At 47.2% G+C, this 15354-nt stretch overlaps 1 protein-coding gene across 1 annotated transcript in view; it reads left to right on the forward strand.

Moving 5' to 3' along the window:
- Positions 1-2719: 2719 nt before the first annotated feature.
- The window catches only part of ARHGAP30 (Rho GTPase activating protein 30), a 36814-nt gene continuing 24179 nt past the window's right edge, over positions 2720-15354 (forward strand). The window contains exons 1-4 of the mRNA XM_056552475.1: positions 2720-2925; positions 10302-10404; positions 10487-10631; positions 12805-12887. Of these exons, the coding sequence (XP_056408450.1) occupies positions 2820-2925; positions 10302-10404; positions 10487-10631; positions 12805-12887 (437 nt within the window). The 5' untranslated portion in view covers positions 2720-2819. The remainder of the gene's footprint in view (positions 2926-10301; positions 10405-10486; positions 10632-12804; positions 12888-15354) is intronic.

Genomic DNA, 15354 nt, shown 5'->3' on the forward strand with positions numbered 1-15354 from the left:
CATATGATAGAGAAGAGTGACAGGCTGTACACTCAGCAGATCATATGATAGAGAAGAGTGACAGGCCGTACACTGAGGAGATCATATGATAGAATAGAGTGACAGGCCGTACACTGAGGAGATCATATGATAGAATAGAGTGACAGGCTGTACACTGAGGAGATCATATGACAGAATAGAGTGACAGGCCGTACACTGAGGAGATCATATGATAGAATAGAGTGACAGGCCGTACAAAATATAGAAAGAACTCCAGCTCAGGTGCAGATCAAATAAGTGCAGCTTTATTTCACATCACACCAGAAGCACACAGGCAACAGGTCGGAAGTGACACGTTTCGGCCAGGTGCTGGCCTTAGTCATACACGAGAAGAGTGAGAGGCCGTACACTGAAGAGATCATATGATAGAGAAGAGTGACAGGCCGTACACTGAGGAGATCATATCATAGAGAAGAGTGACAGGCCGTACACTGAGGAGATCATATCATAGAGAAGAGTGACAGGCCGTACACTGAGGAGATCATATGATAGAGAAGAGTGACAGGCCGTACACTGAAGAGATCATATCATAGAGAAGAGTGACAGGCCGTACACTGAGGAGATCATATCATAGAGAAGAGTGACAGGCCGTACACTGAGGAGATCATATCATAAAGAAGAGTGATAGGCAGTACACTGAGGAGATCATATCATAGAATAGAGTGACAGACCATACACTGAGGAGATCATATCATAGAGAAGAGTGACAGGCCATACACTGAGGAGATCATATCATAGAGAAGAGTGACAGGCCGTACACTGAGGAGATCATATGATAGAGAAGAGTGACAGGCCGTACACTGAGGAGATCACATCATAGAGAAGAATGACAGGCTGTACACTGAGGAGATCATATGATAGAATAGAGTGCCAGACTATACACTGAGATCATATGATAGAGAAGAGTAAGAAGCCGTACACTGAGGAGATCATATGATAGAACAGAGTGCCAGACTATACACTGAGATCATATGATAGAGAAGAGTAAGAAGCCGTACACTGAGGAGATCATATGATAGAATAGAGTGACAGGCTGTACACTGAGGAGATCATATCATAGAGAAGAGTGACAGGCCGTACACTGAGGAGATCATATCATAGAGAAGAGTGACAGGCCGTATATTGAGGAGATCATATCATAGAGAAGAGTGACAGGCCGTACACTGAGGAGATCATATGATAGAGAAGAGTGACAGGCCGTACACTGAGGAGATCATATCATAGAATAGAGTGACAGGCTGTACACTGAGGAGATCATATGATAGAGAAGAGTGACAGGCCGTACACTGAGGAGATCATATGATAGAATAGAGTGACAGGCCGTACACTGAGGAGATCATATGATAGAGAAGAGTGACAGGCCGTACACTGAGGAGATCATATCATAGAGAAGAGTGACAGGCCGTACACTGAGGAGATCATATGATAGAGAAGAGTGAAAGGCCGTACACTGAGGAGATCATATCATAGAGAAGAGTGACAGGCAGTACACTGAGGAGATCATATCATAGAGAAGAGTGACAGGCCGTACACTGAGGAGATCATATCATAGAGAAGAGTGACAGGCCGTACACTGAGGAGATCATATGATAGAGAAGAGTCACAGGTCGTACACTGAGGAGATCATATCATAGAATAGAGTGACAGGCTGTACACTGAGGAGATCATATGATAGAATAGAGTGACAGGCCGTACACTGAGGAGATCATATCATAGAGAAGAGTGACAGGCCGTACACTGAGGAGATCATATCATAGAGAAGAGTGACAGGCCGTACACTGAGGAGATCATATCATAGAGAAGAGTGACAGGCCGTACACTGAGAGATCATATCATAGAGAAGAGTGACAGGCCGTACACTGAGGAGATCATATCATAGAGAAGAGTGACAGGCCGTACACTGAGGAGATCATATCATAGAGAAGAGTGACAGGCCGTACACTGAGGAGATCATATGATAGAGAAGAGTGACAGGTCGTACACTGAGGAGATCATATCATAGAATAGAGTGACAGGCTGTACACTGAGGAGATCATATCATAGAGAATAGTGACAGGCCGTACACTGAGGAGATCATATGATAGAATAGCGTGACAGGCCGTACACTGAGGAGATCATATCATAGAGAAGAGTGACAGGCCGTACACTGAGGAGATCATATCATAGAGAAGAGTGACAGGCCGTACACTGAGGAGATCATATCATAGAGAAGAGTGACAGGCCGTACACTGAGGAGATCATATCATAGAGAAGAGTGACAGGCCGTACACTGAGGAGATCATATCATAGAGAAGAGTGACAGGCCGTACACTGAGGAGATCATATCATAGAGAAGAGTGACAGGCCGTACACTGGAGAACTTCCGTATCTCATACGGGACTTATCTTCTTTGACCTGGAACATTTAGGATCTTTCAGTCTTAGACCCACAATTCCCATTTTTGCACCATAGACACGTTGGCCCGGGGTCACATGACCATTGGGTCCTTAAGAACAACCTGCTTCTTAATGCTTAGTTACAATGTTCTGCGGTTTTGGGTGATGCTCAGTTCAGGATGTGGTTCTCAGACAGTAACTCCGGCTTCCTCTAAATTTTGGGGCAGGAGATTGGTGCAATGCTCTGCACGTCACGGTGCTGATCGGCTCTGTAACGCGGCTGCTTCCTCCACCACTTCCTGTGCAGTATGAAGTTCTGAATCTTATCTACTGCAAAGTAGGTGATCAGGGTGGGATCAGGTGCCAGAGGATGCAGTAAGAAACCCGTTGTGACCACCTGCAGCCATGTCACTAGCCATGAAGGCCAGACAGAGGGTGAGGAAGAAGACCGTCAAGGACAAAATCTTTGGGTGTGATCTGCTGGAACATCTCCAATTGTCGGGACAGGAAGGTAAGTGCCTGGGAATGTCTTCATGGTCACATGTTATTTATAAGGGATAAGTGCCTGGGAATGTCTTCATGTCCACGTGTTCTTTATAAGGGATAAGTGCCTGGGAATGTCTTCATGTCCACGTGTTATTTATAAGGGATAAGTGCCTGGGAATGTCTTCATGGTCACATGTTATTTATAAGGGATACGTGCCTGGGAATGTCTTCATGTCCACGTGTTCTTTATAAGGGATAAGTGCCTGGGAATGTCTTCATGTCCACGTGTTATTTATAAGGGATAAGTGCCTGGGAATGTCTTCATATCCACGTGTTATTTATAAGGGATAAGTGCCTGGGAATGTCTTCATGGTCACATGTTATTTATAAGGGATAAGTGCCTGGGAATGTCTTCATGTCCACGTGTTATTTATAAGGGATAAGTGCCTGGGAATGTCTTCATGTCCACGTGTTATTTATAAGGGATAAGTGCCTGGGAATGTCTTCATGGTCACATGTTATTTATAAGGGATAAGTGCCTGGGAATGTTTTCATGTCCACGTGTTATTTATAAGGGATCAGTGCCTGGGAATGTCTTCATGGTCACATGTTATTTATAAGGGATAAGTGCCTGGGAATGTCTTCATGTCCACGTGTTATTTATAAGGGATAAGCGCCTGGGAATGTCTTCATGTCCACATGTTCTTTATAAGGGATAAGTGCCTAGGAATGTCTTCATGTCCACGTGTTATTTTAAAGGTATAAGTGCCTGGGAATGTCTTCATGCCCACATTTTATTTATAAGGGATAAGTGCCTGGGAATGTTTTCATGTCCACGTGCTATTAATAAGGGTTAAGTGCCTGGGAATGTTTTCATGTCCATGTGACATTCATAAGGAATAAGTGCCTGGGAATGTCTTCATTTCCACGTGTTATTTATAAGGGATAAGTGCCTGGGAATGTCTTCATGCCCATGTGTTATTGATAAGGGATAAGTGCCTGGGAATGTCTTCATGTCCACGTGTTATTTATAAGGGATAAGCGCCTGGGAATGTCTTCATGCCCATGTGTTATTGATAAGGGATAAGTGCCTGGGAATGTCTTCATGTCCACGTGTTATTTATAAGGGATAAGTGCCTGGGAATGTCTTCATGCCCACATTTTATTTATAAGGGATAAGTGCGTGGGAATGTTTTCATGTCCACGTGCTATTAATAAGGGATAAGTGCCTGGGAATGTTTTCATGTCCACGTGACATTCATAAGGAATAAGTGCCTGGGAATGTCTTCATGTCCACGTGTTATTTATAAGGGATAAGTGCCTGGGAATGTCTTCATGCCCATGTGTTATTGATAAGGGATAAGTGCCTGGGAATGTCTTCATGTCCACGTGTTATTTATAAGGGATAAGTGCCTGGGAATGTCTTCATGCCCACATTTTATTTATAAGGGATAAGTGCGTGGGAATATTTTCATGTCCACGTGTTATTAATAAGGGATAAGTGCCTGGGAATGTCTTCATGTCCACGTGTTATTTATAAGGGATAGGTGCCTGGGAATGTCTTCATGTCCACGTGTTATTTATAAGGGATAAGCGCCTGGGAATGTCTTCATGCCCATGTGTTATTGATAAGGGATAAGTGCCTGGGAATGTCTTCATGTCCACGTGTTATTTATAAGGGATAAGTGCCTGGGAATGTCTTCATGCCCACATTTTATTTATAAGGGATAAGTGCGTGGGAATGTTTTCATGTCCACGTGCTATTAATAAGGGATAAGTGCCTGGGAATGTTTTCATGTCCACGTGACATTCATAAGGAATAAGTGCCTGGGAATGTCTTCATGTCCACGTGTTATTTATAAGGGATAAGTGCCTGGGAATGTCTTCATGCCCATGTGTTATTGATAAGGGATAAGTGCCTGGGAATGTCTTCATGTCCACGTGTTATTTATAAGGGATAAGTGCCTGGGAATGTCTTCATGCCCACATTTTATTTATAAGGGATAAGTGCGTGGGAATGTCTTCATGTCCACGTGCTATTAATAAGGGATAAGTGCCTGGGAATGTTTTCATGTCCACGTGACATTCATAAGGAATAAGTGCCTGGGAATGTCTTCATTTCCATGTGTTATTTATAAGGGATAAGTGCCTGGGAATGTCTTCATGCCCATGTGTTATTGATAAGGGATAAGTGCCTGGGAATGTCTTCATGTCCACGTGTTATTTATAAGGGATAAGTGCCTGGGAATGTCTTCATGCCCATGTGTTATTGATAAGGGATAAGTGCCTGGGAAAGTCTTCATGTCCACGTGTTATTTATAAGGGATAAGTGCATGGGAATGTCTTCATGCCCACGTGTTATTTATAAGGGCCACAGGATTCCAGTCAGCAGAAAGATCGCCCCAATTCTAACCCCAGAGCATCATGGGAAACTGTGCTGAGCCCGGGTCTTCTCATTCAGTGCTGAGCCCGGGTCTTCTCATTCAGCGCTGAGCCTGGGTCTTCTCATTCAGCGCTGAGCCCGGTCTTCACATTCAGTGCTGAGCCCGGGTCTTCTCATTCAGTGCTGAGCCCGGTCTTCTCATTCAGTGCTGAGCCCGGGTCTTCTCATTCAGTGCTGAGCCCGAGTCTTCTCATTCACTGCTGAGCCTGGTCTTCTCATTCAGTGCTGAGCCCGGGTCTTCTCATTCAGCGCTGAGCCTGGGTCTTCTCATTCAGCGCTGAGCCCGGTCTTCACATTCAGTGCTGAGCCCGGGTCTTCTCATTCAGTGCTGAGCCCGGTCTTCTCATTCAGTGCTGAGCCCGGGTCTTCTCATTCAGTGCTGAGCCTGAGTCTTCTCATTCAGTGCTGAGCCCGGGTCTTCTCATTCAGTGCTGAGCCCGGGTCTTCTCATTCAGTGCTGAGCCTGGTCTTCTCATTCAGTGCTGAGCCTGGGTCTTCTCATTCAGTGCTGAGCCCGGTCTTCTCATTCAGTGCTGAGCCCGGGTCTTCTCATTCAGTGCTGAGCCAGAGTCTTCTCATTCAGTGCTGAGCCCGGGTCTTCTCATTCAGTGCTGAGCCCGGGTCTTCTCATTCAGTGCTGAGCCTGGTCTTCTCATTCAGTGCTGAGCCTGGGTCTTCTCATTCAGTGCTGAGCCCGGTCTTCTCATTCAGTGCTGAGCCCGGGTCTTCTCATTCAGTGCTGAGCCTGGGTCTTCTCATTCAGTGCTGAGCCCGGTCTTCTCATTCAGTGCTGAGCCCGGGTCTTCTCATTCAGTGCTGAGCCTGGTCTTCTCATTCAGTGCTGAGCCTGGGTCTTCTCATTCAGTGCTGAGCCCGGTCTTCTCATTCAGTGCTGAGCCTGGTCTTCTCATTCAGTGCTGAGCCTGGGTCTTCTCATTCAGTGCTGAGCCCGGTCTTCTCATTCAGTGCTGAGCCCGGGTCTTCTCATTCAGTGCTGAGCCTGGTCTTCTCATTCAGTGCTGAGCCTGGGTCTTCTCATTCAGTGCTGAGCCCGGTCTTCTCATTCAGTGCTGAGCCCGGGTCTTCTCATTCAGTGCTGAGCCAGAGTCTTCTCATTCAGTGCTGAGCCCGGGTCTTCTCATTCAGTGCTGAGCCTGGTCTTCTCATTCAGTGCTGAGCCTGGGTCTTCTCATTCAGTGCTGAGCCCGGTCTTCTCATTCAGTGCTGAGCCCGGGTCTTCTCATTCAGTGCTGAGCCAGAGTCTTCTCATTCAGTGCTGAGCCCGGGTCTTCTCATTCAGTGCTGAGCCCGAGTCTTCTCATTCAGTGCTGAGCCCGAGTCTTCTCATTCAGTGCTGAGCCCGGGTCTTCTCATTCAGTGCTGAGCCTGGTCTTCTCATTCAGTGCTGAGCCTGGGTCTTCTCATTCAGCGCTGAGCCCGGTCTTCTCATTCAGTGCTGAGCCCGGGTCTTCTCATTCAGTGCTGAGCCTGGTCTTCTCATTCAGTGCTGAGCCCGAGTCTTCTCATTCAGTGCTAAGCCCGGGTCTTCTCATTCAGTGCTGAGCCCGGGTCTTCTCATTCAGTGCTGAGCCCGGTCTTCTCATTCAGTGCTGAGCCCGAGTCTTCTCATTCAGTGCTAAGCCCGGGTCTTCTCATTCAGTGCTGAGCCCGGGTCTTCTCATTCAGTGCTGAGCCTGGGTCTTCTCATTCAGTGCTGAGCTCAGGTCTTCAGGATCAGTCAGTGTTCCAGCTCCTCCCCTTCTCTCTGTACAGGATAGGACAAGTGTTCACCAGTGAGGAGCGGCCATAGGGACTTGTGATGCGGTGGGCATAATTTATTCCTCCTCCACCATCAGCATGAACTCTTCTTCTTCCATTATGATTAATACCAAACTAACTAATACACCAATATAATCAGATTATCACTGGAGGAACCCTCTGAAGTGAGTAGAGGTGACAGCATTTTCAGGGTTTCAATCCCTGCACCCTGCTCAATGACTGGGGCATCCAGAGACATGAGTGAGGGCACTTGCTCCAGTATGTTTCTCAGAATTCTTCTTGATAGCTGCTGTTCGGAAGGTCCTGGCTTTCCTGAAGTATCTTCTATAGCCAATTGTAAGACACTGCGAGATGTTGAGGTGCGCCGTGGTGGAAACTATCATGCAGAAGATGTACAAGCTCTACAAAGATCAGACCAGATCCTAATAGGAAAGGAGCAAAGGGTAAAAACCAAGGGTATACTTAGAAATCGCCCTCTGGAGTGGCCCAAAGCCAAAAAGGTTGTGTAGCCCATCCAGCCTATTACAGTCCTATAGAAAAGTAATATATAACACATAGGCCGTGTACTGGATTCATACATGGCCTCCAGCCTTGTGAAGTGAATAAACCTGATGGACCAAGGATAATATGGAACAGACCATAACGGGGGAGTATACCAGGCAGGATATGCCCCATATGAGGATGGATAGCCTCAGTCATTGATAGTCCAATATACTGCACAATTACAGAGACACATGGAAATACAACTACCGGACAGCCTGGAATATAGGAATTGGGGCACATAGCTATCCTCCAAAAAGGTGTCGGTCACAAAGTGAGACCCAACCCTGCTGGCATTTATGGAATATGCTGAATAAATGACGGACATTACAATATCGCCTTTAATGTTAGTTATAAACCTGACACTACAGTCAACCCTAATACCGGATGTACTGATCACTGACCCTAATACCGCATGTACTGATCATCACTTACCCTAATACCGCATGTACTGATCATCACTGACCCTAATACCGCATGTACTGATCATCACTGATCCTAATACCGCATGTACTGATCCTCCCTTACCCTAATACCGCATGTACTGATCATCACTGACCCTAATACAGCATGTACTGATCATCACTGATCCTAATACCGCATGTACTGATCATCACTGATCCTAATACCGCATGTACTGATCATCACTGACCCTAACACCGCATGTACTGATCATCACTGATCCTAATACCGCATGTACTGATCATCACTGATCCTAATACCGCATGTACTGATCATCACTGACCCTAATACCGCATGTACTGATCATCACTGACCCTAATACCGCATGTACTGATCATCACTGACCCTAATACCGCATGTACTGATCATCACTGATCCTAATACCGCATGTACTGATCATCACTGACCCTAATACTGCATGTACTGATCATCACTGACCCTAATACCGCATGTACTGATCATCACTGAAACTAATACCGCATGTACTGATCATCACTGACCCTAATACCGCATGTACTGATCATCACTGATCCTAATACCGCATGTACTGATCATCCCTTACCCTAATACCGCATGTACTGATCATCACTAACCCTAATACCGCATGTACTGATCATCACTGAGCCTAATACCGCATGTACTGATCCTCCCTTACCCTAATACCGCATGTACTGATCATCACTGACCCTAATACCGCATGTACTGATCATCACTGATCCTAATACCGCATGTACTGATCATCACTGATCCTAATACCGCATGTACTGATCATCACTGACCCTAACACCGCATGTACTGATCATCACTGATCCTAATACCGCATGTACTGATCATCACTGATCCTAATACCGCATGTACTGATCATCACTGACCCTAATACCGCATGTACTGATCATCACTGACCCTAATACCGCATGTACTGATCATCACTGACCCTAATACCGCATGTACTGATCATCACTGATCCTAATACCGCATGTACTGATCATCACTGACCCTAATACCGCATGTACTGATCATCACTGACCCTAATGCCGCATGTACTGATCATCACTGAAACTAATACCGCATGTACTGATCATCACTGACCCTAATACCACATGTACTGATCATCACTGATCCTAATACTGCATGTACTGATCATCCCTTACCCTAATACCGCATGTACTGATCATCACTGACCCTTATACCGGATGTAATGATCATCACTGTCCCTAATGCCGCATGTACTGATCATCACTGTCCCTAATACTGCATGTACTGAACATCACTGACCCTAATACCGCATGTACTGATCATCACTGATCCTAATACCGCATGTACCGATCATCACTGAAACTAATACCGTATGTACTGATCATCACTGACCCTAATACCACATGTACTGATCATCACTGATCCTAATACCGCATGTACTGATCATCCCTTACCCTAATACCGCATGTACTGATCATCACTGACCCTTATACCGCATGTACTGATCATCACTGTCCCTAATGCCGCATGTACTGATCATCACTGTCCCTAATACTGCATGTACTGAACATCACTGACCCTAATACCGCATGTACCGATCATCACTGACCCTAATAACGCACTGACCCTAATACCGCATGTACTGATCATCACTGACCCTATCACAGTCTGGTCATGACTGGATTGGTCATTGCTGTATTCTTTGTGGTTCTGTCAGAGATTGGCATTGCCGTATTCTTTGTGGTTCGGTCAGAGTTTGCCATTGCCGTATTCTTCGTGGTTCGGTCAGAGATCAGCATTGCCATATTCTTTGTGGTTCGGTCAGAGATTGGCATTGCCGTATTCTTTGTGGTTCGGTCAGAGATTATCATTGCCGTATTTTTTGGGGTTAGGTCAGAGAACGGCATTGCTGTATTCTTTGTGGTTCAGACAGAGATTGGCATTGTCGTATTCTTTGTGGTTCGGTCAGAGATTGGCATTGCTGTACTCTTTGTTATTCAGTCAGAGATTGGCATTGCCCTATTCTTTGTGGTTCGATCAGAGATTGGCATTGCCGTATTCTTTGTGGTTCGATCAGTGATTGGCATTGCCATATTCTTTGTGGTTCGATCAGAGATTGGCATTGCCGTATTCGTTGTGGTTCAGTCAAAGAACGGAATTGTTGTGATCTTTGTGGTTAGTGACGGTAACCATCTGATCAGTTCCACAGGTTTTGAAAAGTTGCGCAGAGTTTGTGGAGGAGCATGGCATCGTGGACGGGATCTACCGGCTATGTGGCATTGCCTCCAATGTGCAGAAGTTGAGGTAGGCGGCTCCAGGAATCACTTATGGACCATAAACACCTGAATGTGGATTCTATAACATGACCTTCTCATCTCTAATCCAGACAAGAGTTTGACATCGACCGCCCCCCCGACCTAAACAAGAGCACCTACCTGCAGGACGTGCACTGTGTCAGCTCCCTCTGTAAAGCCTACTTCAGGGAACTACCTAACCCGCTCCTCACATACCAGCTCTACGATAAGTTTGCGGTACGTATTCATTCACCAGAAATCCACCAGAGATCACCACCATCGGGGAACATCTATTAGTGTCCATAAGGTCAACAGTTGTCCCACCACCACCTACGACCAATTAAATGCCCACATCAGACCCTCAACAGATGACCCACCAACACCAGACGCTCCCCAGATGTACCCATCATCACCAGACCCTTACCAGATGAACCCATCACCTGACCCTCACCAGATGTACCCATCACTAGATGACCCACCAACACCAGACCCTCCCCATATATACCCATCATCACCAGACCATCACCAGATGAACCCACTCTTGCCAGATGTACCCATCATCACCTGACCCTCACCAGATGTACCCATCATCACCAGACCCTCACCAGTTGTACCCACCCTCACCAGATGTACCCATCACCTGACCCTCAACAGATGTACCCATCATCACCAGACCATCACCAGATGAACCCACTCTTGCCAGATGTGCCCATCATCACCTGACCCTCACCAGATGTACCCATCATCACTAGATGACCCACCAACACCAGACCCTCCCCATATGTACCCATGATCAACAGACCATCACCAGATGAACCCACTCTCGCCAGATGTGCCCATCACCAGACCCTCACCATATGTACCCATCATCACCAGACCCTCACCAGATGTACCCATCATCCCCAGACCCTCACCAGTTGTACCCACCATCACCAGATGTACCCATCACCTGACCCTCACCAGATGTACCCATCATCACCAGACTCTCACCATATGTACCCACCATCACCAGACCCTCACCAGATGTACCCACCAACACCAGACCCTCACCAGATGTGCCCACCAACACCACAACATCAGACCCTCACCAGATGTACCCACCATCATCAGACCCTCACCAGATGTACCCACTATTACCTGTCCCTCACCACATGTGCCCATCATCACCAGACCCTCACCAGATATACCCATCATCACCAGACCCTCACCAGATGTACCCACTATTACCTGTCCCTCACCACATGTACCCATCATCACCAGACCCTTACCAGATGTACCCATTATTACCTGACCCTCACCAGATGTACCCATTATTACCTGACCCTCACCAGATGCACCTATTATTACCTGACCCTCACCAGATGTGCCCATCATCACCAGACCCTCACCAGTTGTACCCAACACCAGACCCTCACAGATGTGCCCATCATCACCAGATCCTCCCCAGATGTGCCCGCCAACACCAGACCCTCACCCGATGTACCCACTTTTACCTGTCCCTCACCACATGTGCCCACCATTACCAGACCCTCACCAGATGTACCCACCATCACCAGACCCTCTCCAGATGTCCCTCATCACCAGACCCTCAGAAGATGTTCTCACCATCATCAGAACCTCAACAGATGTGTACCCCATCACCAGACATTCACCAGATGTAGACCTATATGCAGAGGGAGAAAAAAAACAGGGAGACAGAGGACAGTGCCTCGTGTATTACCCTTATCACCAAAAAGTCCAAGGCAGGACAATAATGACGTAGACTCTATAGAGTGGTCACTCACCAGAAAGCGAAGAAAACAGGCATATCAACCCCTTAGGGTTACTTAGGCGAAGGTGGTGGGTGGTAGCAAGCTGCAGGCCCAAGGTCCAAATGGGAGAGGATGGAGTCTTCTCCCATAAACATGTAGACAAGAAAACAGAAAAAGGTGGACCCTATGGAGGCGCTGCTCACGACTGAAATATACAGCACAAAGGTATAGAGGAAAAAAATGCCAAGAGGCACTGTATTTATTTACTTCCAATAACGCGTTTCAGAGGATATCTCCTCCTTCATCAGATTGGCATGTCATGCCAATCTGATGAAGGAGGAGATACCCTGCAAAACGCGTTAATGGAAGTAAATAAATACAGTGCCTCTTGGCATTTTTTTCCTCTACACCTTTGTGCTGTATATTTTGGTTGTGAGCAGCACCTCCATATGGTCCACCTTTTTCTGTTTTCTTATTCACCAGATGTTCCCCATCACCAGACATTCACCAGATGTTCCCCATCACCAGACATTCACCATATGTCCTACACACTAGCTCCCATGAGATTATACACACTTCATGCCCACTCAGTCCTCGAAGTGGTTTCTTTCTAATGTGTTTGTGACTGATTTACACTTGTTTAATTTTGGCTTTTCCAGGATGCAGTGGCCATACAACTGGAGGAGCAGCGACTGGTGAAGATTAAAGAGGTTCTGCAGGAGCTTCCACTTCTACATTACAGGTAGAATCTGCACTTATCATCCTAATGCTTCCTGTGAAGATCGGTGCCACCAGGGAGGTCCTGCAGCTGCCTAAAACATGTACCAAGCGGAACCACATATAGACAGGAGGGCTAATGGCTTCAGCCTCGGCTATAGCCTCCTGTCATAGTGTGCCTCGGCTATAGCCTCATGATGTAGTGTGCCTCGTCTATAGCCTCCTGTCATAGTGTGCCTCGGTTATAGCCTCATGATGTAGTGTGCCTTGTCTATAGCCTTGTGTCATAGTGTGCCTCGTCTATAGCCTCCTGTCATAGTGTGCCTCGGCTATAGCCTCATGATGTAGTGTGCCTCGTCTATAGCCTCCTGTCATAGTGTGCCTCGGCTATAGCCTCATGATGTAGTGTGCCTTGTCTATAGCCTTGTGTCATAGCGTGCCTCGGCTATAGCCTCCTGTCGTAGTGTGCCTTGGCTATAGCCTCATGATGTAGTGTGCCTCGTCTATAGCCTCCTGTCATAGTGTGCCTCGTCTATAGCCTCCTGTCATAGTGTGCCTCGGCTATAGCCTCATGATGTAGTGTGCCTCGTCTATAGCCTTGTGTCATAGCGTGCCTCGGCTATAGCCTCCTGTCATAGTGTGCCTTGGCTTTAGCCTCATGATGTAGGTGTGCCTCGTCTATAGCCTCCTGTCATAGTGTGCCTCGGCTATAGCCTCATGATGTAGTGTGCCTCGTCTATAGCCTTGTGTCATAGTGTGCCTAGGCTATAGCCTAATGATGTAGTGTGCCTCGTCTATAGCCTTGTGTCATATTGTGCCTCGTCTACAGCCTTGCGTCGTAGTGTGCCTTGTCTATAGCCTCATGATGTAGTTTGCCTCATCTATAGCCTTGTGTCATAGTGTGCCTCGTCTAAAGCCTCCTGCCATAGTGTGCCTCGGCTATAGCCTCATGATGTAGTGTGCCTCGTCTATAGCCTCCTGTCATAGTGTGCCTCGGCTATAGCTTCATGATGTAGTGTGCCTCGTCTATAGCCTCCTGTCATAGTGTGCCTCGGCTATAGCCTCATGATGTAGTGTGCCTCGTCTATAGCCTTGTGTCAGTGTGCCTCGTCTACATCCTTGTGTCGTAGTGTTCCTTGTCTATAGCCTCATGAGGTAGTTTGCCTCATCTATAGCCTTGTGTCGTAGTGTGCCTCATCTATAGACTTGTGTCGTAGTGTGCCTCATCTATAGCCTTGTGTCATAGTGTGCCTCATCTACAGCCTTGTGTCATAGTGTGCCTCGTCTACAGCCTTGTGTCGTAGTGTGCCTTGTCTACAGCCTTGTGTCGTAGTGTGCCTTGTCTACAGCCTTGTGTCGTAGTGTGCCTTGTCTATAGCCTCATGATGTAGTGTGCCTCGTCTATAGCCTTGTGTTGTAGTGTGCCTCGGCTATAGCCTCATGATGTAGTGTGCCTTGTCTACAGCCTCCTCTTGTAGTGTGCCTCGTCTACAGCCTCCTGTCGTAGTGTGCATTGTTACATAGTGTGCCTGGTCTATAGCCTTGTGACGTAGTGTGCCTCCTCTATAGCCTCGTTTAGTAGTGTGCCTCCTCTATATCCTCCTGTCGTAGTGTGCCTCATCTATAGTTTGGTGTCGTAGTGTGCCTCCTCTATAGCCTCGTTTAGTAGTGTGCCTCCTCTATAGCCTCCTGTCGTAGTGTGCCTCGTCTATAGCCTTGTGTCGTAGTGTGCCTCGTCTACAGCCTCGTGTAGTCGTGTGCCTCGTCTATAGCCTTGTGTCATAGTGTGCCTCCTCTACAACCTCCTGTTGTAGTGTGCCTCTTCTATAGCCTCGTGTCGCCGTGTGCCTCGTCTATAGCCTCGTGTCATAGTGTGCCTCCTCTACAACCTCCTGTCGTAGTGTGCCTCGTGACGTAGTGTGCCTCGTCTATGGCCTCATGTTGTAGTATGCCTCCTCTATAGCCTTGTTTAGTAGTGTGCCTCCTCTATAGCCTCCTGTCGTAGTGTGCCTCGTCTATAGCCTTGTGTCGTAGTGTGCCTCGTCTACAGCCTCGTGTCGTCGTGTGCCTCGTCTATAGCCTCGTGTCATAGTGTCCTTCCTCTACAACCTCCTGTCGTAGTGTGCCTCGTGTCGTAGTGTGCCTTGTCTATAGCGTGCCTCCTCCATAGCCTCGTTTAGCAGTGTGCCTCGGCTATAGCCTCATGATGTAGTGTGCCTAATCTATCGTCTCGTGTCGTAGTGTGTCTCGTCTATAGCCTCCTCTCATAGTGTGCCTCATCTATAGCCTCGTGTTGTAGTGTGCCTCCTCTATAGCCTCGTTTAGTAGTGTGCCTCCTCTATGCCTAATCTATCTTCTCGTAGTGTGCCTTGTCTACAACCTCCTCTCGTAGTGTGCCTCGTCTACATCCTCCGGTCGTAGTGTGCATCGTGTCATAGTGTGCCTCCTCTATAGCCTCGTGACGTAGTGTGCCTCCTCTATAGCCTCGTTTA

The sequence above is a fragment of the Hyla sarda genome, unplaced genomic scaffold (assembly GCF_029499605.1).
Source record: "Hyla sarda isolate aHylSar1 unplaced genomic scaffold, aHylSar1.hap1 scaffold_1628, whole genome shotgun sequence".
NCBI classification, from domain to species: domain Eukaryota; kingdom Metazoa; phylum Chordata; class Amphibia; order Anura; family Hylidae; genus Hyla; species Hyla sarda.